Genomic DNA, 23,504 nt, shown 5'->3' on the forward strand with positions numbered 1-23,504 from the left:
TTCTCTAAAGAAGACATCCGGATGGCCAACAGGCACATGAAAAGATGTTCAACGTCGCTCCTCATCAGGGAAATACAAATCAAAACCACACTCAGATACCACCTCACGCCAGTCAGAGTGGCCAAAATGAAGAAATCAGGAGACTATAGATGGTGGAGAGGATGTGGAGAAACAGGAACCCTCTTGCACTGTTGGTGGGAATGCAAATTGGTGCAGCCGCTCTGGAAAGCAGTGTGGAGGTTCCTCAGAAAATTAAAAATAGACCTACCCTATGACCCAGCAATAGCACTGCTAGGAATTTATCCAAGGGATACAGGAGTACTGATGCATAGGGGCACCTGTACCCCAATGTTTATAGCGGCACTCTCAACAATAGCCAAATTATGGAAAGAGCCTAAATGTCCATCAACTGATGAATGGATAAAGAAATTGTGGTTTATATACACAATGGAATACTACGTGGCAATGAGAAAAAATGAAATATGGCCTTTTGTAGCAACATGGATGGAACTGGAGAGTGTGATGCTAAGTGAAATAAGCCATACAGAGAAAGACAGATACCATATGTTTTCACTCTTATGTGGATCCTGAGAAACTTAACAGAAACCCATGGGGGAGGGGAAGGAAAAAAAAAAAAAGAGGTTAGAGTGGGAGAGAGCCAAAGCATAAGAGACTGTTAAAAACTGAGAACAAACTGAGGGTTGATGGGGGGTGGGAGGGAGGGCAGGGTGGGTGATGGGTATTGAGGAGGGCACCTTTTGGGATGAGCACTGGGTGTTGTATGGAAACCAATTTGACAGTAAATTTCATATATTAAAAAATAAAAAAAATAAATAAATAAATAAAATGTTGCCTCATCTCGGGGAAAAAAAAAAAAAAAAAAAAAACCAAAAAAACAAAACTGGTAACATAGCAAAGAGCAATAAAACCATATCCTTTTCAACATAGTTGACTTGTTATATCTGTAAAACTAATCAATTATGCAATAAAGTTACATATCCCTAGTTAGATGATCCTAAGGTAGTTTTATTTGCATCACAGTAAAAGATCATGTAACCATCTATCTTTTGCCTTATCCAATTTTGTGATATATTTTTAATGTCCACTTCCCACCTCCCGCTAAAAGTAAGCTACATGTACCCTGCCATATGAATCAACAAAGGTGGTCTCTCCTACTAGCTGCTCCTACCAGGTAATAAAAATAACAATAGTTGTACAACTAGATAATAGGTTGCTTTATGAATGTTTCCATCATGATTAATATTCAAATAGGAAATATGAAGGCTTTCATATTTCAACTGGTGTAGGTAGGATTCTAAATGTAGAGTGAGGCTGAAATAGATATTTTCTAAAGCCCCATCAGCACTAAGAGTTTTGACTGTGAAGATCTATCTAGAAATAGATATTGAGAAAATGGAAAGAATATCACATAGTTGCCTTGTCCTCAGTTTACAATCATGTTGAAGTATAATGGACCAAACAAAAAACAAAAAACAAAAAAACAAAAAGCAACAGGAAAAAACATAAGGTTGATGAGCTGCATTTAACTTTGTGTTAAACTTTCAATAGGAAGAGGAAGATAATGATGGCTGAAAAGGTAGGGAAGACTGCAGAAGTAGGAATTGAGTTGGTCTAGAGGAATTGTCTAGGTGATATGAGCTGAGTTGTATCCACCAAAATTCCTGTGTTGAAGTCCTAATCCCTAGTACCTCCAAATGTGACTGTATTTGGAAGGGGTTTTTTAAAGAGGAAATCAAGTTAAAATGAGGTCAGTAGGATAGGCCCTTATCTAACATGACTAGCATCCTTATAAAGGACACAAACACACAGAGGAAAGCCATGTGAAGACATAGAGAAAGGGTGGCCTCTACAAGCCAAGGAGAGAGGTCTCAGAAGAAACCCACTGTGCCAACATCTCAGTCTCTAACTTCTGGTCTTCATGATTGGGAGAAAATAAGTTTCTGTTGGTTAAACCACTTGGTCTAAGATACTTGGTTATGGCAGCCCTAGCAAACTAATACAGTAGGGTTAAAATGTGGAGGATCAAAAAGAAGAAACCCTTAGAATAAAAAGAATACAATGAAGATGTGAAAATGAAGATAGACACAGATGAGTAAAGTTCTGAAACAATGGTTTACATCAGTGAAAGGCACCCATAACTACCAGTGTGATAAGAAAGACTTTGTGTGTGTGTGTGTGTGTGTGTGTGTGTGTGTGTGTGTTGTGTCTTAAGAGAGACAAGTAAGCCTTTCAACTTTCACATCTCTATCCAAAATTTATTTCCCCAGAGATGTTTTACCCACCACTCTTTCCAGAACAGTGTCTTCCACCCCAAGGCATTCTCAGGCTCTTCACCCTGCTTGCAGGCTCTTCACCCTGCTTGGTTTTCTTCATGGTAGTCAAATCTGAAATTATAAAATTTATTTTTAACTTGTTTATTATTGCCTGCCTCCCACACTAGAAAGTGGGTTCAATAAGATCTAGAACCTCATTTGATTCACTCCTCTCTCCAGTACCCAGTTTGTAACATTTAGTAGGCACTCCTTAAATAACTATACTTAATGAATGAATTTCTCTGAGAAATGTAATCAGAAGAGAACCTTCTTTGAGAGGCATTGGAAAGCCAAGAAGACAATTCTGGTAAATATCACAGGAGTAAGATTCTGCCTGACTTCCCCTTGCTTCAGGGGTGATATATCTGAGGCCTTGAGAAACTATAGCTCCTGTGGGAGGGACTACCCAGGAGGAGATGGAAGAGGCTTGACCACCACCACCACCACCACCACTACCACACACACACACACACACACACACACACACACACACTTGCATGTGTTGTGTTAGCCTCATGTGAAAGGGAAAGTTGGATTTAGGACAAGGACTGAAGGTTTAAATACTTAAACATTCTTTTGCACAGCAAACCAAAATCTCACGGGGATAAATACAAAGAGAAAATGCTGAGGAGCATTTAAAATAATATATATCACATTATTCTGTTATATACATCACAGGTCACATGAGGAAACTGAAATTCTCTGCAGCCCTTCCCAAATATAGGGAACCATTTAGAGCTATACAAAATGATTAGGATTGGCAACTCTGACACCAAAATGAATAACTGCCTTGGTTCAGCTGTTCTTTTCTTTTTTTTTTTTTTTTTTGCCCTTTTTTAACAAGTATATTTTAATGGCCATTATTGTTTTATTCATGTTAGGTTTATCATTACTGCAGTTAACCTCACATTTATTTTGGCTAGTATCTTTCTTTGAAACTCTTTGACATTTCAGTTGGTTTTGATTTGTCTTTTTGGTCACACTCCATTAATAATAACTTAAATTTGAATGGTGCTTTTCAGCTTACAAAAAAATTCCTACTATCATTTGTGCCCTCAAACAGCTCTGTGGGAGAGGCCAAGATTATAATTTATTTTTTATAGTTGCTGTTTTATAGGTAAGGAAACTGAGACCTAGTGAAGATAAGGCACTTACCCAAAGTCATAGACATGGGGAATGGTATAGCTACAACTCAACTTGGTCTTTTACAGGGCATGAAACCCATCACTAAGTTGGTCTGACTGGCAAAGATCCACTGTCTGCACACATTATATATGTTGATGTTCACGTATACTTGTGCACACGTGCACACACACGAACACACACGTACCAGTTATCAAGTATAAATCTAAGAAAACATCAACTAGAATTCACAACATTATTGTATCTTGCGTCCTCGGGGCGGGGGGGTAAAAAAAAAAGGGGGGGGCAAGAAAATCCATTACCACCATTTTTTTCCCAGTAGAAATTCCAAGGCTCCTTCCTCCCACCAGGTGTTTGTATAGTGTTACACAAATCTGATGTTCTTTTGAGTGATGTGGGGAGAACCACTGCACCACTTTGACCACCAAAACTATCCTCAGGGACAAGAGGGAAATCAGTAAGGGTAAGTCAAGCGGTAAATTCTAACCAGGGCCCCTACATAAATATTCAGTTAAAACTGAACAAAGTTTATTTAAAAAAAGAGCCAGAGAAATGGCAGATGGCAGACCTAAGGAGGTGGTTTTCAGGAGAGAAAGGCCAATACTACAAGAGGAAATAATTGTAGTAAAGTAGGATCCCACTGGGCCTTTGGTATTCACCTGGTCTTCTTCCAGGCATTTTGCTTCCTTCCAGTTTTCCAATGTTTCGTTAGATTGTCCTGGTTTAAAAATTATTAAGTATAATCCAACACATTCACTGAATTGATGGAAGGGTGAAGGGCCAAGTATGCTAGCTTATTATTAAAGACATCACCACAAGTTTAGGGTTTAGTAATTAAATTCATTCATCCCCAAAGATAGAATTCAGTCTCAGCTCATACATTACCAGGTATTACCATGTATTTCTGGTATAGATTAATACTTCCAGCTCTCTGGTGACTGCCTTAAACCCTGAATGTTAAGGACTCTAGAGAACAATTGAGTCTTATTTTTAACAAATAAAGAACTTGAAGAGATCTGTTCAGATACACAAAACTGAGAAATAAGGTCTTAAGCTCTGGTCTTCTGAGTGAACAAAGTAAGGAATGGTGGTTTGTATAGTACGTTGTAATTTGTGTCTTAAAGGAATATGTATTATATGTGCATATTCTTAGAATACCTCTGGAAACATATGAGGAAAATGGGAAAAGTTGTTGCTTCAAGGGGAAAGGATTAAAGATACTGGAGAACAGAAGAGGATGGGAAAGTCACTTTTTCTGCTGTCAATCCCTACTAAAAAAAGTATAAGCTCTGTGGGGGCAGGGCCCATTGACCATATTATATTTATCTTTATAATCCCTAGCTGGGTCTAGCATTGTGTTTGATGAGTAGTTAATAAATTATCATTGAGTACTTACAACAGATGTTCTTTTCCCATCTAAGATAAAAATGGACCATAGGGGCACGTGGATGGCTCAGTTAAGTGTCCCAACTCCTGATTTTGGCTCAGGTAATGATCTCACAGTGTGTTTGATCCCACATCAGGCTCTGAGCTGAGATTCTCTCTCCCTCTCTGCCACTCCCCTGTTCATGCGCGTGCTCTCTCTTTCTCTCTCTCAAAATAAATAAACTTTTCAAAAAAAATAAATAAAATGGACTATTGAGTATAAATCAATACCAATTTTGTGGCTCTTTCCAAATGGTTTATAATAATCCTTCTTAGACAGAAAATAACAGCATTCTATCTTCTCCCATTTACCAGCACATGTACTATGTAGAATACACTTGAATCAAATAGTTCTTGAGACTATTCTGATTTATGAAATGGAGAAAGTTTTAAAAATCATTTTACTGACAGATGTTTTGGGGGAAATATGGTTAGTATATTTAGAAAAATTATAAAGCAGTGAATTTTGTGGTAGAGATTCCATTAAATATTTTCTTAGGTGCTTTTTATTAACCAATTCTCCTGTAGCCTGTTCACACTCTTGGCATCCCTCTTGAATAGGATGTCGCAAAGTCAACACATATTTTCTAAGTGGAAAACTGTGATCCAGAATTAAGGCAGAAGCAAAGAAAACACACTCACAGGAGATTGGAAATTAAATTATTTAGAGATAGTTTATTCAAAGTTCTTCAGAATATTCTGACATTAAAAATTGTGAGAACCTTGCCACTTCTTTCTCCAGCATAATGATGACACTCCACTTAGGATTCAGATTTTCAAGTCCTTTAATAACGTGTGGGGAGCACCTTATTATGTCCTGTCAGTACCAGGGAGAACAGACTTCAGTGTGTACCACAGTTGTCCTCTAGTGGGCTTTTGTGAGCACTGCAGTTCCCTGGGCTTCTGGGTCTTCAGCCCTGGGCATTTCCAGAGGTCTTTTTGAGTTGGTTTTTATAAACCTATAAGCCCCATTTGCATTTTTTCTGTTAAATGTCAAATTGAAAAGGGTACTATTAAAGGGCTTGTACAGTTTAAGGGCTTGTACAGTTTATTCATGTGAGTAGTTACACAACCCTGTTTTATGCAACTAATTTGCTTTGTAAACTCCTTTCCTTCATAATAGTACAAGATAAACTTCAATGGACTCCCGGTCCAAATGAGCAGATTCTAAACTAATGACTTTACGGTATTTAAATATTACAATGGCATTTTGGGACTGTCATATTGTACCTTCTTTCCAATTCAGAAGACTTCTGTGGTTTGCATTGCTGTTGTCTGCTTGCTCTTCAACTTTTACATTTATTTGTGACCACACCAAAGCAGCTAAAGGGCAGATGAAAAATCTCAGTCCCTGGCATAAAGCCTATCAATTACTTACCATTTCCACTTAGAATGGAATTTTGGCACATACTAACAAAGCCTGACTGGCCACCAAGTTTGCCTCCTTTTGGACAACCTACTCAATCCATTAGGATTAAGTTTAGTGCAAATGTGATACTCAAAAGAATAATGATTTAAAGACGAGGATAAACCTTTAGCTCTTCCTTGTGTAAACAAATTCTAAATTTAAGGATTAATATGGGACCTTCTTGTTCAGCCAAGGCTGAGGTCTGTTCTAGCTTGTTGCTCAGTGCACGGATTTCACTTCTGGTCCCAGATGTCTGCTCTGCTTCCAGGCAAATGTATCCACATTTCAGCCAGCAGGAAGGAGGAAGAGGGACAGGGCCACTCTCTTTCAGGGTCCTTCTTGGAATTTGTACCCATTACCACCACATCCATTTGTCACATGGCCACACTTGGCTGAAATGTCTTTATTCTGGGCTGTTTTGTTCCAGCTAAAAATCAAGGGTTCCAATACCATGGAAGAAGGCAGAATTGATATTTCCCCACAGTTTATAATCCCACCAACTGCCTTCATTTGACAGTTCCTACTCTTTTCTGTTTTTTGCTTGTTTTCTCCTGAAAAGGCATCATCTTCTTCCTTTTCATTTATCTTCCACTGGTGATGTTCTGCTGATAAAGACTGTTTCCTTCTTCTCCCCCTTCTTTCTCTAAATAGACATGTCTAGTGGCCTGTAAGGCTTTCACCATGTTGGTGCATTCCTTCCTTCCACAGGTGATGGCTGTGCCACCTGGCCCTCTGCAGCTGCTGGGAGTGCTGCTTACCATTTCCCTGGGCTCCATCAGGCTCATTCAGGCTGGTGCTTACTATGGGATCAAGCCGCTGCCACCACAAATTCCTCCTCAGATCCCACCACAAATTCCACAATACCAGCCTCTGGGCCAGCAAGTACCTCACATGCCTTTGGGCAAAGATGGCCTTACCATGGGCAAGGAGCTGCCCCACATGCAGTATGGCAAAGAATATCCACATCTACCCCAATATATGAAGGAAATTCAGCCAGTGCCAAGAATGGGCAAGGAAGCAGCACCTAAGAAAGGCAAAGGTAACATCACATTCCTGTGCTGTTATGAAATGGCAGCTTTCCAAAATCCTCAGCTATGAGATCAGGGGAAAAGCTACCTTTTATAAATTTTTATTCTTGAATGTATTACTGATATTCATTAAGTGTTCACTGTGTTCTAAACTCTATCCTCAAAAAGTTCAAGACCTAAAAATACAGACAAAATTAGTTTTCTGTTGTGCTTTATTTTAATAGCATTAAATGGCACAAAACACATTTAATAACAAATAATTTATTCTCTTACTCATTATCTGTTCAAACATTTGGCAACTATTTCATGAGCATCTATTTTTGTGTCAGACTCTGGGCCAGATGCTGGGGGGATTAAAGCAATGGGGGAAAAAAAGGTGACAAGTCAGTCTCATGAATTGGGACACCAATGTTGTAAGGACCTACTGTGTTAAAAATATATATATTTGAAAGCATTTTGTGATCTAGGAGCTGGATAAATGTCACTGTTTTTAAGAGTGCTTGAATTAAGCTACTACACCTGTTAATAAACTGATAAAAGAAGACTATAAAAGGTAAGGACTGCATGACAGATGAACATTTTTCCCATTGCTTTCCAGCCATATTCATTAGTTATTCAGCACTTACAACATGCTTAGCACTGCGAGAGACACTTTCTTAAAACTTCAGTTGTTTTATCTGGATTCTGAGGAAACCTAGCATTTATAGGAAAGGAACTGCATCGGCATAGCAATTCCCTTTGAGAAAGTGGAGGCCATTCCTACTGGTCCCTGCAAAAGCAGGAAGCTCTACTTCTGGGGTACGACTGGATTTGGTGCTAAGAGGCCTAGAGGCCAGAAATGAGAGACCTGAAAATAATATAATATTGTACGTCAACTATACCTCAATGAAAAAAAAAAAAAAAACCTTTCTGAAACTACTTTTCTTCATCTGTAAAGTTAAGATTTGTTGAGAAAAATCAGTGGCATAAGGTAAGTAAAATGCTAAGTAAATACTAAAGCAACATAGAAACTTCTGACTTGCTACAGCTGGTCATTTAAGAAACTCTAGGTAAGAAGAGTATGTTCAGGCACTGTGCCAGACATCAAGGATTCCTGATGAGTAAGACATGACCCTGTCCCAGAAGTTCTTGATACAGTAGCTACACACTGCTTGGAAATAATATGTCTTAATAGCACTAGAATATCTACCTAGCATAACAGAAGCATTCCCAATTTTCTTCTCTTTAGGAGCTGATAGCCCACTTAAGGGATTATCAGGATTGTTTTTCTTCCTTTCTTGAGTGGCCTGCCTGGATTGTGGCACTTCCTGTTCTTATTCTGATGGGTACCAGATTGCAATTGGGGAATTTGCTAAGAATATAAGTTCTATGGTTCTATTTTGTTCCCTGACAGTAGCTCAGTGAAAAATATGATGGTCAGGATTAAGATATGACTATTTGTTAAAATAAAACTTTGAGGCCATAAATTTCATTTCTTTGTGTTTCATTTCAGTAGCATAGAAGATCCAGAGTTGTATTGCCGTGTAAGGCACAGCATAATCATCCTAACAAACATGTGCTTTGTATTTTGATAACAATCTGAGAAAGCATAACATCTTTCATTATCTATTATCTAATCTTGTAGTGTGGCTATATTATCCTTGCTGCAGAGAGGCAAGCAGAAACAGTGAAGGCTTAAGTGGCCCAGTCCAGATCTCATTTCAAGTCCAAGAAGAGCTTCCTGCCCCTAATCCCAGCTCAATTCCTTCTCCACACTGCTTGTCAGCCTAAAGTACCTTACTTCTCCTGTTTGAAACCTAATTTGCAAATGAGGAATAATTTATTAAAGAATTCATATTTGAGGCTCAGGAAATCCTATAGCACATTAAAGGAATTAAGCAAATGTATTTGGCTCTAGAGACAGACGTGGAAGATGTTATTAAACCACATACAAGATAAAATGCTTCTATTCTTCCCTGAATCCACAAGATAATTACTTTCATTAAACACATCTACTGCTTTTCAGCACAAGAGGAAATATTATTTAGCCACAAAATATGTATTTAATATATAAGATACATTAAAATATTATTTAGCCAAAAATATTAATAGGAAATATTATTTAGCATAAAATATATATTTAAATATATATTAAATACATATAAATATAATTATATATAAATAAGTATATAAATATAAATATATTAATATCTATTTAATATATAAAATGTATTAAAAAATCAAGGACATGGAAAAATACATTAGGTAGAATAAATAATAAAAAAAATAAAAACGCCAACACTGTTTAACACATACACACACCTAGAATACATGAGATGAAAATACATATAAATGTCAAGTGATTATCTCTTGAGTAGTGGGCTTATAGGCAACTTTGATTTTTCTTCATCCTTCTTTGAATTTTCCAAAATCTTCATAGCAAACACACCATCTCAAAACTTTGGAGTTTTGTACTTGGAAAAATGTTTCCTCATTACTTTTTAGCTTTTTTATATAACCAATGCTGATAAAAGCAGCTACAAATATCAGTTCTCAACAGTATTTCAAACATGACAAAACAGTTATCAGCCTGATTGTCCTTTAAGTATGGATAACACAGTCCTGGAAGACGAGCACATTATTCCTAGTCTTTCCTTTCAGTAAGTAATAGGCTAAGGTGTCAAAATTAAATAATGATCGTCATGACTTCCTTAAGTAAGGAATAATAAATATTAATTTTTCTTTCTCTTTTTTTTTCCCTCCTTGCCCCCACTCCCATCCCCTCTCCCCCAACAGAAATACCATTAGCAAGTTTACGAGGGGAGCAAGGTCCGCGTGGAGAGCCTGGCCCAAGAGGACCACCTGGGCCCCCTGGCTTACCAGGTCATGGGATACCTGGAACCAAAGGAAAGCCAGGGCCACAGGGATATCCAGGAATTGGAAAACCAGGTATGCCCGGAATGCCAGGAAAGCCAGGAGCCATGGGAATGCCCGGAGCAAAAGGTGAAATTGGACCCAAAGGGGAGATCGGGCCTATGGGGATCCCAGGACCACAAGGACCTCCAGGGCCCCATGGACTTCCTGGCATTGGAAAACCAGGTGGGCCAGGGTTACCAGGGCAACCAGGTGCAAAGGGTGAGCGAGGACCCAAAGGACCACCAGGACCTCCAGGACTTCAGGGTCCTAAAGGAGAGAAGGGCTTCGGGATGCCAGGTCTGCCAGGCCTGAAGGGTCCTCCAGGGATGCATGGCCCTCCTGGCCCTGTTGGACTTCCAGGAGTCGGCAAACCAGGAGTTACAGGCTTCCCTGGGCCCCAGGGCCCCCTGGGAAAGCCAGGTCCTCCAGGTGAACCTGGTCCACAAGGCCCTATTGGAGTCCCAGGAGTTCAAGGGCCTCCTGGGATGCCTGGAGTTGGGAAACCAGGCCAGGATGGGATCCCTGGCCAGCCAGGATTTCCAGGCGGGAAAGGGGAACAAGGACTGCCAGGGCTGCCAGGACCCCCAGGCATTCCAGGGATTGGGAAACCTGGTTTCCCAGGACCCAAAGGTGACAAGGGCATAGGGGGTCTGCCTGGGGCTCTGGGACCAAGAGGGGAGAAAGGACCAGTAGGAGCCCCAGGAATGGGGGGTCCCCCAGGAGAGCCAGGCCTGCCTGGAATCCCAGGTCCTATGGGCCCTCCAGGTGCTATTGGTTTTCCCGGACCCAAAGGAGAAGGTGGGGTTGTAGGGCCACAGGGGCCACCAGGTCCCAAGGGTGAGCCAGGGCTTCAAGGCTTCCCAGGAAAGCCAGGTTTTCTTGGTGAAGTAGGGCCCCCTGGCATGAGGGGTTTGCCAGGTCCCATAGGGCCCAAGGGGGAAGCTGGACTCAAAGGTTTACCGGGGCTCCCTGGTGCTCCCGGGCTGCTTGGACCAAAGGGAGAGCCAGGAATCCCAGGGGATCAGGGTTTACAGGGTCCTCCAGGCATCCCAGGGATTGCGGGCCCCAGTGGGCCCATTGGACCACCTGGAATGCCAGGCCCCAAAGGGGAACCGGGCATCCCAGGGCCCCCTGGGTTCCCTGGAGTAGGGAAGCCTGGAGTAGCAGGACTTCATGGCCCCCCAGGGAAGCCTGGTGCCCTTGGTCCTCAAGGGCAGCCGGGCCTTCCAGGGCCCCCAGGCCCTCCAGGACCCCCAGGTCCCCCAGCTGTGATGCCCCCTACACCACCACCCCATGGAGAGTATCTGCCAGACATGGGGCTGGGAATTGATGGAGTGAAACCCCCCCATGCCTATGGGGCTAAGAAAGGCAAGAATGGAGGGCCAGCCTACGAGATGCCTGCCTTTACAGCTGAGCTGACTGCACCCTTCCCACCTGTGGGGGCCCCGGTGAAGTTTGACAAACTGCTCTATAATGGCAGACAGAACTACAACCCACAGACGGGCATCTTCACCTGCGAGGTCCCTGGGGTCTACTACTTTGCATACCATGTTCACTGCAAGGGGGGCAACGTGTGGGTTGCTCTGTTCAAGAACAATGAGCCCATGATGTACACGTATGATGAGTACAAAAAGGGCTTTCTGGACCAGGCATCTGGGAGTGCGGTGCTGCTGCTCAGGCCCGGAGACCGAGTGTTCCTCCAGATGCCCTCAGAACAGGCCGCAGGACTGTATGCTGGGCAGTACGTTCATTCCTCCTTTTCAGGATATTTATTGTATCCCATGTAAAAAAGAAAAGAAAGAGAGATTTAATAGAAGAAAAGAAAATGATGCACCGAAAAAATCCAAATGAAAAATGTAATTGCTTCAAAACATTTATATAGTTGGAAAGTTATATTTCAGTGAAAATTTGAACCATCGTGTACAAATAAAAACTAAGATGCATGTTTAATGCTCTGCACAGCAGCCTATAATTGAAAATGATGGGATAGATTTATGTATCAAGTACTGACACTTGTGTTGTACCCACTGGAATCATATTAGCTGTTGTATTGTTATATGCTTCCATAACCTGCTTATTCAGATCATTCAGAATATTTCAGTATGAAAGATCATAGCTAATGAAAGTCATTTGCTCATACTGTTTAAAGATTTATCAATATGGCTTAAAGAAATGTCATTGATAACAATTACATACCGTATTTACTTGCATAATTTCCTCTGTATTTGTGCAGATATCTTGCCATGGAATGTGGGTGAGGGGTTCTGCTGTGTTACAGCCCCAGCGGGAGGGAATAAGGGGGGACCAGTAGGGTTTTAGTCCAAGGGATATTTCCCTCCTGTCAGAGGCTGTATCTTTTCTCAGCACGAGTCCTACTCAGAATTGTCTATCTTGTCTCTCTAAAAGAACAAGTGAACCAATCGACCACCGTGTAATTTACTCAGTGCCTCCTCTGTGCCTTGCACTGGATGAGACGTTTGAGGGACATGAGACAGTGCCACGAAAGAAGCTAAACAACCAGCTGGGAGACAGGGGCAGTAGTTAATTCACTTCTTTCTCAAGGGTTCTTTTTGTTTTATTTTCTGTAATTTTTTTTTCTTTTTTCTTCCCTCCATGTAATTTCCACTATGATCCAACCAACATAAGCACGTGGAAGTCATAAGAAAAAAATAATAACTTTCCAGTTTTGTGGAATGTTCATTATCATCAGCAGTTTTCAATTGCTTACATGCCTATAAAAATCCCCCTTCCTTGCCTACCCATACAAATGACTACAATGAGGTTTCACCCATGAAGGAGCTTTAAGTGTTTCTCAGTAGCTGTTGAATTTTGAAGAAATTTCCCAGTGTTGTATATATGCAAATTGGTATGTCTGAGGTTCCAAAATCAATTTCCAAAACCCAAGTCATTTTTTACTTGGGGAGGAAAAGAAGTTTCAGAATTCCATAGGAAAATAATTTTTTTGAAAAATTATTTCTCAAGTTTTAAACTAAAAAAATGGATGTAGTATTTTCTACTGTAGATACTAGGAGGAAAAGGAAAGTTGTAGGAAAAGAACTGTTTCTTTAGAAGCAACCTGAGGAAGAGCTATATGAAATGTCAAACGGCAAATAAGAGTCCATGCTTCTTTTTCACCTCATACTCAGCACAAGTCAAGGGTCAATACAAGTTTAAAGAGAAAAATAAGTGTCTTTCCAGGTTTTCACTTAGGTACATATTAACTGCTTCGGGCATTCAAATCTGGTCTCAAAATGCAGACAAAATATTTCAGTCAGCTATGAGTCTGCCGCTGACACTATAAGGAATTGGGGATATAATGTGGGGTTATAGTGGTGGACTCTTCTATCTCTTCCTCAAAATTAAAAGTGAGAAGTTGAGGGGAAAGGTACAGATGGAAAAATACACAAATAAATACGGTATAAACACACATGGAAATGTGTCTATGTCAAATCTGAATCATTTTAACCATCAAGAAAATCCTCCCCAACCTAATAGGTGTCTTTTCCCTTATATGGTAAACAAGCACCATTTCTTCTCAATTTCTTAAAAAGAGAAATGAGTTCATTACCAGAGGGTTTCTTATTCACTGCTAATTATATGACAAACTTTTCCCATCAAAAGATATCCAACCCAACTTTCATTTTCAAAGCAGACAGCGTTTCTATGGCCAAATACCCTTCAGGTTGGTCTTGAGGATGCTGGTTTTGGACTGATGACTATGGAGGCAATAAGGACCCACTGGGCTCCTTCAGCTAAACAGATGCATTGAAATGGCTTGGAAGCAAGTCAAATCAGCTGATCTGTAAATCCGTATTTATCTGTACATGTATGGGCTTTTTCTTTCCACCAAGTAAGAAAGTATCTCTTTAGGTAAAACCAAATTTCACATTTTAAAATACCTTCCAACTTATTTATTGGTTGTTACTCAATTGCATATATATATATATTATATATATATATATATATATAATATATATATATGAAATGTGTGTGAGTGTGTATATCATCAGGCATATGCTTCTAACTTTTAGATAGGGGAGGAGCAAAATTTATGCCAAATACTGTGTATTCTACAATGGTGCTAATCTCAGAACTAAATGAATTACTCCATTTAATTTAAAAAAGAGTTTTAAATAATTATCGTGTGTGTCTGTGTTTCCCTTTTAAGTGTTGCACATCCTGTTAACACATTAGTGTAAAAGCAGATGAAACAAACAACCACATGTTCGAAAATCTAGGGATAGAGCTATAATCCCTATTTAATTCAAATTCAACCAGAACTTTTCCATGTGAAATGAACAAAATTGGCATTGTTATTTAAACACAGAGTTTTAATGCAGTATGACATCCCACAGAGGAAAAGAATGTCTGTAGTGGGTGACTGTTCTCAAATATTTTGCAGAACACCATGAAAGGTGAATAGACTGGTAACTTTTTTGAGTTTCCATGATAGATTTGAGACTTGTCAATAGCAAATCAATTTTGTATTTAAATTTTTGTACTGATTTGAAAAAAAGACTTATTAAATATCTTTAAAAGTATGTTTCTCATCTTGTTCATATCACTCAGCTGACACTGAACCTCATAATTTTTTTTATCTCCCATGTACTAATGAGCTGCTGAAACAGAGACCTAAATCATAGCTTAAACAAGACAATTATTTCTCTTTGACACAACAGGTCTGAGCATCAGCAGTCCAGTGCTCATGTAGTAGCTCCAGTCAGGGCCCCAGATTCTTTCTATCTTTCTGCTTTTCCACCCTAAAGTTGTTGCCCTCATCCCCAAGGTCCAGGACAGTCAACCATCACAGCCACATTCCAGGCAGTGGAAAGGTGAAAACATCAGGAACGGGAGAGCATGCTCCCTAATTGCTTACATTACTCCCTCCCACATCCTATTGCTCTGAATTTAGTCACATTGCCCAAAGCTGCCAAGAGAGTGTGGGAAATTGAATATTTATTCAGGGTAACCACATGCCCAGCTGAAAATCAGGGATTCTCTTAACATGGAAGAAGGGAGAACAGATATTAGGGGACAATGAATGAGCTGCTGCATCTATCACCTCCATCATAAAAGGAAAAAAAAAAACTGCCACAAACCTCTCTTCCCCCGCAAGAAACCAATCCTCAAATACTCTATTCTATTTTAGCCAGCCACACTAGAGCCGAATATTTTGAGGGGAGATAGTGGTGAGTAGAGCTACAGAGCAGAAGCAGACCTGTTTCAAGAATCTAAGCGTCTTAAGTATCACTGATGAAAGAATTCTGCTGTGATGATTTATCAAGCTCAGAATGATTGTAACTTACATCTATGATATTATGAAGAGATCATTTAAAGCATTCCATAAACAAGTGTGTATCACCCGTCTATGGGCTGATTAACTCACTTGCTTAAACCATAAGTCTGGAAGCTCAAGACCACAGTTTCCATTCCCAATCAGCCCAATTAGTTCTATTTCATTCCACAGCTCTTCCATAACATGAACCAATCATGTTGTATGCACACACTGTTGGTCACAAAGGTAAACAGAAGGGCGGATACAGGTGACACAGGCAGGGAGGAATAAATAGTTGGAATTCAGAATGCTGGACAAGCAAGGCGAATCCATCATCACAATGGGTCTGTAGCATCCCCTTGCCTTAAAACAAAACACAAAGTAGGCCTACTCTGCACTCGATACTACTAGTACTACGAGGCAATGTGAAGGATACAAAAGCAACGGAAAACATGACCCTTCCCCTTAAAAAAAAAATCATCTTCTGTTTGGAGGAAATTAAGATGTTTGTTAAGCAAAAGATTAGTTTCCAGGTGATATACAAACAAACAGATGTGGTGTGGTGCTGAGAGGATGCACACTAGTTAGATTCAGGAAGAGAAAGACCATTCCATGCTGCTGCCTTGCTAGAAATGCTCTGACATGTCTCCTGCATAATTCCTCCTCACCCCTCAAAACACAGCTCAAGCATCACCTCCTCTTCTGTACTGCTCAAACTCAGTCATCTTCTCCCCTGTGACCACCCTGCCTCGTACAGACTTCTGTCCCTTCACTTTCCCTACCTTGTAACTGACCTGTTACTGTCTCCCATATTTGACAGAGAGTAGCTTCTTGAAAGCAGGCACTATTTCATCTTTCATCCATAGCCCAACACAGAGTGCTGGTCCAGCACCAGGTCAGAAGGAAGAATGAAGAATGAATCTCTCAAGGCTGCTGTGGGAGGCAGTGACAAAGTCGGTATGAGTTGCTCTAGGATTCCAAGATTCTACAGAAGGTTATATATTCCAAGATTATTTAGAAGTTTAATATGGGATGAAACTTAATAACAGACAGTATTTTGGAGATGATTTTTAAAGAAATCACTTTTAATGTGATGGACTTTGAATAGCATAGGGACATCCCAAGAGGAAAAGGTTCTATTCCTCTAATAGAGAGGAGGAAACTGGTATTTTTGTGAGTGAGCGAGTGACTGTGTGTGTGTGTGTGTGTGTGTGTGTGTGTGTGTGTGTGTGTTTTGGGGCAGGTGGTGAACAAGGCAATTTGGGATAATGGAAATAGCCTCACTAGATTGGAGGATCTACCCAAGCACTAGTAAAGGAAACTAATAACCAAAGAAGGGTCAAATGATATCGGGCTTTACATATAGGAAAGAGGCATTTATACTTTATCAAATATGCAGTAAGAATACATTGTAGGTCCTTAAGTGGGAAAATGGTATGAAAATAAGTATTTTAGAAAAGTTACCTTGATGATTCTATGAAGAAGATGAATTACAAGTAGTAAAACTAATGAGGAAATCAGAACCGCTTCAATCCAGAAATGGGATGGTAGGTTGGTGGTGAATAGTCCCAAACAAGTCTCATGAGTAAAGGTCACATGTCAGGTCAGGTGTCAGGATTTAAGGAATACAAAACAATGGAGCTAGTTCAAGGGTGAGGAAATAAAACAAAGAAGAATTGAAAATTGAAGAAACAGTTGAAAGACTAAGGCGAACTTGGGGACAATCCTAGGATGGCTTTATGAAGGAAAAGGAAGCTTGTCCCAAAGGTGGTTTCTTCTCATCGATACACCTGGAAGACAGGGATGGTGCCCTATCATAGACAGACACAGGTTGTCCACTGGCAAAGCCCACTCCAAGCAGGGAAATGAGAAGACAACTCAGTTTATTTACAGGCTTGTGGGATTTCCCTGATAGTGGGATGAAAATGCATTTAGTAGGAAGATGAAAGGTAGATCCACGAGCCTGGAGAGAGACCTATGGTCTATTGTAATAAGGGAGAAAAAGGCCAACTTGAAATTAGTAGCACCGTTTGCAGATAAAAAAAAGACATTAAATTGCTTTAAAATATCTTTCTTTACTTATTGCAGGAATTTATTTAACAAATCCTTCATAATAGAGACAGCAAAGATAGATATCATCCCAATCCATATGTAATTACAATGAATTCTAAGTACACAGGGCCAAAAAAGAATGCAAATCACTCATATTTTACTGTATTTCAGAAAAGTTTTCTTCTTAATGGTTTGTGACTCTAAAAATACAAATGTTCATGTCATTCCCTATCATGAAGAAGAAAAATATCTATGGAGTAAGATTTAGGGTTATCCTTCTTTTAGCAAAGAGTTACAGAAAATTTCTGATGGTTTCTTTCACTTTCAAAACCAGTATTTATATCAGGGTAAATTTTATCTTCAAACAAGTTATTTTTTATGATATCAAATAGCTCTTAATGATTTTTATTATCAAAAAAAATTTTTTTTTGCTAATTCCTGGAGATAAATGTAATGGAATTTAAATCAAAAGTGGGGTATATCAATCCATTTTAACAAGGTATTCAGAAGTTTCTCATGTGTGTTACTGAAACACAGAACCATCTAATCAAATCTTCCATTGAGGCATCCAGAACCTTTCCAGAGATTTTTTTTTCTTTGCTATCTTACTGCAAGTAAAAATAGATTTTTATTAGAATCAAAAGCAGTTCTAAATTAAAGTTTATGAAGTCTGGGAGGCTTACATTTCACATGCCTTGAAAGACCTAAAAGTTAATTTTATAATGAGTATGGCCAAGTCACTTTTCATCTAACAAACTGGCAGCATGTGCACATCTGCACTTTATTCATGGGATGAGAGATACAAGAGGGAAAGTTGATGGAATGCTTACTCTACCAGTCTCCAATTGTCTACTAGTAATAATAGTTGCCTTTTGACATCAAAGATGAATCTGTCCTTGTCATTTGCTTTACCAAACCAGAGTCATCAATATAGAACATGTTAGGAAAGGTCTCTGGGGTCAGACTCAGAGAACAAATCTCAACTCTTCTATTTACTGGATGGTCACCTTGAGTCAATTATTTAACCTGTCTAAACTTTAGCTTTTGCACCTGTAAAATAGTAAGTAATAATAATAACTATCTTTTACAATAGTTGGAAGAACGGATGAAGTAGTAGGGTATGGTACAGAGAGGTAAAAATTGTTATCATTGACTGAGTGCCAAACCATGTACCAAAAACCACTTTGTTTTTATGTATTAACTTAGTTACTCCTCATAGCTAAAGAAATTGTGCCATAGTAACTTGTCTGAGAGCTAATAAATGACAATGCCAGGATTTTAACCCAAGCATCTGGCTTCATAGTCCACATTCTGAGCTATTACACCATATTGCCTCAAGGCAGAAGATAAAACTTCTCAGCTATCTAAGTAACTACCATTGAAGGTTCAGAATAGTAGCTTGCCTCAGAAAAGAAAGAGAGATAACCAAGTTCTGAAGTTATTTCTTAGTTATTGGCATTACCAGAGACAGTAGAAATAGCCAACTACCAGAGGACTATATTGACAGATTCTGGTGAATCTTAGGAGATAAGAGTGCAGATATACATGGCTTTATTTATTTATTTTTAATGTTTATTTATATATTTTGAGAGAGAGAGAGTGAGAGAGAGCACACATATGAGCAGGGGAGCAGCGGAGAGAGAGAAGAGAAAATCCCAAGCAGGCTCCACGTTGTCAGCACAGAACTGGGCTTGGGGCTCCATCTCATGATTGTGAGATCATGACCTGAGCTGAAATCAAGAGTCAGATGCTTAGCCAACTGAGCCACCCAGGCGCCCCTATATGTGGCTTTAAAAATTAAACCGCTGATGGGAATGTAAAATTAGGCAACCACTATGAAAAACAGTATGGTGGATCCTCAAAAAATAAGTAAAACCACCATATAATTGAGCATTTCCACTTCTGGGTATATACCCGAAAGAATTAAAAGGATTCAACAGATATTTGTCCATTCATGTTCATAGCAACGTTATTCATAATACCTAAAAGGTGGAAGTTATCCAAATGTCCATTAATGGACAAATGGATAAACACAATGTGGTATACATGTGCAATGGAATATTATTCAGCATTATAAAAGAAAAAAGGGGGGGGGCGCCTGGGTGGCTCAGTCAGCTAAACATCTGACTCTTGCTTTAGGCTAGGTCATGACCTCATGGTTCATCAGTCTGAGCCCTGTGCAGGGCTTTGCGCTGACAGTGCAGAGCCTGCTTGGGATTCTCTTTCTGCCATCCCCCACCCAGCCATGCTCTTTCTCTCTGTCTCTCTCTCAAAATTAATAAACTTAAAAAAAAAAAAAAAAGAAAATAGGAACTGTGACATCTGCCACAACATGGATGAAACTAGAGGTCATTATGCTAAGAGAAATAAGCCAATCACAAAAGGACAAATATTGTATGATTCCACTTATATAAGGTACCTAGTCATATTTATAGACATAAAATAGAAGGATGGTTTCCAGGAGCTGGAGGAAGGTGGGAATGGGGAGTTATTGCTTAATTGATATAGAGATTCAATTTTGCAAGACAGAGTTCTGGTCATCAGTGGTGGTCATGGTTGCCTAACAATGTGTATGTATTTAATGCCACTAAACTGTACACTTTAAAAATGGTTAAGATGGTAAACATTATGTTATGTACATTTTACCACAATTTTAAAAATTAAAAAAAAAAAAAAAACTAGAAGGAAAACTACCTGTTAATAGGAATAGTCCATGACGTAGAAGATAACTGGAAATGACTCCAGCAGCTTCCCTTACCACTCAGTTCACCAGTGTTCACCAAATGGGTAAGGAATCTAAGCAGCACCACTGTGGTGGTCCAGAAGCTACAAGTCCCACCCTCTGCCATGGCAGGTCTGCAGACCGCTATGGGGACTGCCACTCACTGCACCCTCTCTACTTCAATGAATGTTACCTTCCCAGGACCTTCAGACCTGACTGCCAGACAGTCCACCTTCACCCAGTGGCCCCAAAATGCAAACTAGAATTGAGTTTCCTTTCTTCTTCAAGCATAAACATGAAATCTGCATGCCAATTTTATGATTCCAAAGGTGAAATTAAAGGTAGGGTTTTTCATCCTATAATAAGGGGATCTTTATAGAGCCTATATATACTCAAGATATGAGAGAAACAAAAGTAAGTTTTGCTTCAGCCACCTGACTTCACCAGAAGAAAGGGAAAACTCACTGCCACCATAGGCAGATACCTCGCCTCAGTTAGAAAGGAAGTGAGCATGGTTGAGCAATTTACAGGTCACCGAGGAACAAGAGCTCCCTCTCATGGCTGAAAGAGGAAAAGCAGCTCCACTCGCAGATATTTTTCTACCATGAATTCAGTGGGTCAGGAATTTGTAGAGAACATAGTGGGGATGGTTTCTCTCTGCTCTGTGATGTCTAGGACTACAGCAGAGGGTGAATCAACAACCAGGGCCTAAAATCACCAAGAGATACCTTCATTTACAGGTCTGGCTATCGATACTGGTTGTCAGCAGAGACCTCAGCTGCACTATAGATAGGAACCTCCATATGTTATTTTCATGTTGCTTATCTGTGTGGGCTACTTTGGGCTTTCTCAAAGCATGACACCTGGGTTCCAAGTGAACCAAGGTAGGAGCCAAGGTAGGAGTGTCACATTGTAAGGAAAGGTCACACTGTAAGGAAAGTACACAGGATGGGAAATATTAGTGGCTATCTCTAGAAAATACAATGTGCCATGTCTACCTGGTTGTCCAGTGTCTTGACTGTGGTAGATATGCTTTGGTGGACTTAGATTGGGACACAAAGACCCACACATTTTTGCCCACTCCCTTAGGTCCCTCCACCTGCCTCTTCCCAGCTCTCTCTGCTGCTGAACTTCAAATATTGTATATCAGGCCCTTGACCCACTCAACCACACCAATCACTATTGCTCAAGACTGTTCATCCTTGGCGCCCAGGTGGCTCAGTCAGTTGAGCATCCAACTCTTGATCTCAGCTCAGGTCATGATTCCAGGGTCATGGGATCAAACCCTGCATTAGGCTCTGCGCTGAGCATGGAGCCTGCTTAAAATTCTCCCTCCCTCTCTCTCTCTCTCTCTCCCTCTATCCCCTCCCCATCTACACACTCTCTCTCTCTAAAAATATAAAAAAAATAAAGACTGTTTATCTTGATCTCAGACACCTTCTCTTTCTATTCAAAGGAAATGATTAAATGTACATCTTGAAGCTCTGTCCATTGTCCTTACCACTGTTCTTTATGGCCCCTCCCCAAGGAGGATGGTAGTACAGTAGCAGTGCATTTTCAGTTCTACCAACATGCCAAGCTTGAACCAGTCTTGAATATTTTCCTCTAACATCAGCTGGTCATAGGGAAAACCCCATGAGGCCATAGGTGTGAGCTGAGGAATACAACTGACATGGAGACCTGGGCCATTTGTTCATGTATTTATTGATGACTTCTGGGCCTGCTTAAATGTGATCTCATGTAAACCATTTCTATTGTTCAGTGAATTACTGATGTGTGCACCCGACTTTATCAAACCCAGGTCCTGAAGGGCAGCTCTGTTCATAAAATAATTTATGTTCCATTTTCAAATGTTCAGTTTCTACTAGAGCTTCGTATCATTCCAGTAGTTGCTTTTTGAATGGTCGAGCTATAGAAGGCATGGCCTTACTCTAGAACCTTCGGAGTCTGTGCTGTGATTCTCCTTTTAGGTCTAGCCAGATTCTACACAGCATCATTATCTTTCACCTAGCACCTTGGGATCAGCCACATCATTAGGATCTGAGTGGAAAAGCAGTTTGTATCACAGCTTGGAACTGCTGCTGAGCCCTCTCTTCTCAAAACTAGTAGCCTTCAGGGGTGCCTGGGTGGCTCAGTCGGTTAAGCAACTGACTTCAGCTCAGGTCATGATCAGGTCATGATCTCACATTTGGTGAGTTCAAGCCCTGTGTTGGGCTCTGTGCTGACAGCTTGGAGCTTTGGAGCCTGCTTCAGATTCTGTGTCTCCCTCTCTCTCTATCCTTCCCCCACTCACATTCTGTCTCTCTCTCAAGAATAAATAAACATTAAAAAAAATGTTTAAAAAAACTGGTAGTATTTTGAGTCAGTTGACTTAACTGGCATCCAATAAATGCCTTTTGAGGTCACTTGATAAATGGGTTAGAGCAGTGTTTATAAGTGGCTACCTATAAAATCCAGAAGTGCATCAAATACCATTTCTATTCTTAGTGGTAGGAGATGAAAGATGCAAGAACTTTTCCTTTATCTTGAAGGAGATATCCAGGCATGGATCCAGATATCCAAATATCCATATATCATACCTCAGGTACCCACACTCCTAAAAATGTGATTGATCAATGTTGCAGGCTCTTAAACATCTGTAACTTATCTCAGCCTTGGGCATACATGTATTTTACTAGGGCACTTAGAATACTTGCCATTTCCTGCTCCCTAGATCCAATTAATATGATATCATCAATACAATGGATCAATGTGATACTCTGAGGAAAAATAAAGTCCTTTTGAATTATATTATGACAAAGAGCAAGAGAGCTGATCAACCTTGGGAGTGTATATAGGAAAGCATTCACAGTTTTGAGTAAATATGAATTCAATCTTCCCAAGTGAATGCAAATTGCTTTTGATTTTCTTTCCTGCTGAGGATTTTTTTAAAAATTTTTTAACATTTATTTATTTTTGAGAGAGAGAGAAAGAGAGAGAGCAAGCATGAGTGGGGGAGGGGCAGAGAGTGAGGGAGACAGAATCAAAGCAGGCTCCAGGCTCTGAGCTAAATCACATAGCAAGTACTAGAAGCTATGTTGATAGATTCAATCAAAGATAACAACACCTGGTATCTATACTCTATGATTACATATACCGTTTAATTTTGATAGCCCATCATTTCTCATGGTCCATCTGGCTTAGGATCATCAACCCCCTGCAGCCTTTAAGTCTTTTAGGCGGA

The 23,504-nt window shown here is 40.0% G+C and overlaps 1 protein-coding gene across 2 annotated transcripts in view; it reads left to right on the plus strand.

Annotated features, from left to right (window-relative positions):
- The window catches only part of COL8A1 (collagen type VIII alpha 1 chain), a 164,404-nt gene extending 149,611 nt beyond the window's left edge, over positions 1-14,793 (plus strand). For both annotated transcript variants that reach the window (XM_049629341.1, XM_049629342.1), the window contains exons 3-4: positions 7,018-7,348; positions 10,113-14,793. In XM_049629341.1, the coding sequence (XP_049485298.1) occupies positions 7,021-7,348; positions 10,113-12,019 (2,235 nt within the window). In that variant the 5' untranslated portion in view covers positions 7,018-7,020 and the 3' untranslated portion in view covers positions 12,020-14,793. The remainder of the gene's footprint in view (positions 1-7,017; positions 7,349-10,112) is intronic.
- The last annotated feature ends 8,711 nt before the right edge of the window (positions 14,794-23,504 follow it).

Source organism: Panthera uncia, chromosome C2, assembly GCF_023721935.1.
Source record: "Panthera uncia isolate 11264 chromosome C2, Puncia_PCG_1.0, whole genome shotgun sequence".
NCBI classification, from domain to species: Eukaryota; Metazoa; Chordata; class Mammalia; order Carnivora; family Felidae; genus Panthera; species Panthera uncia.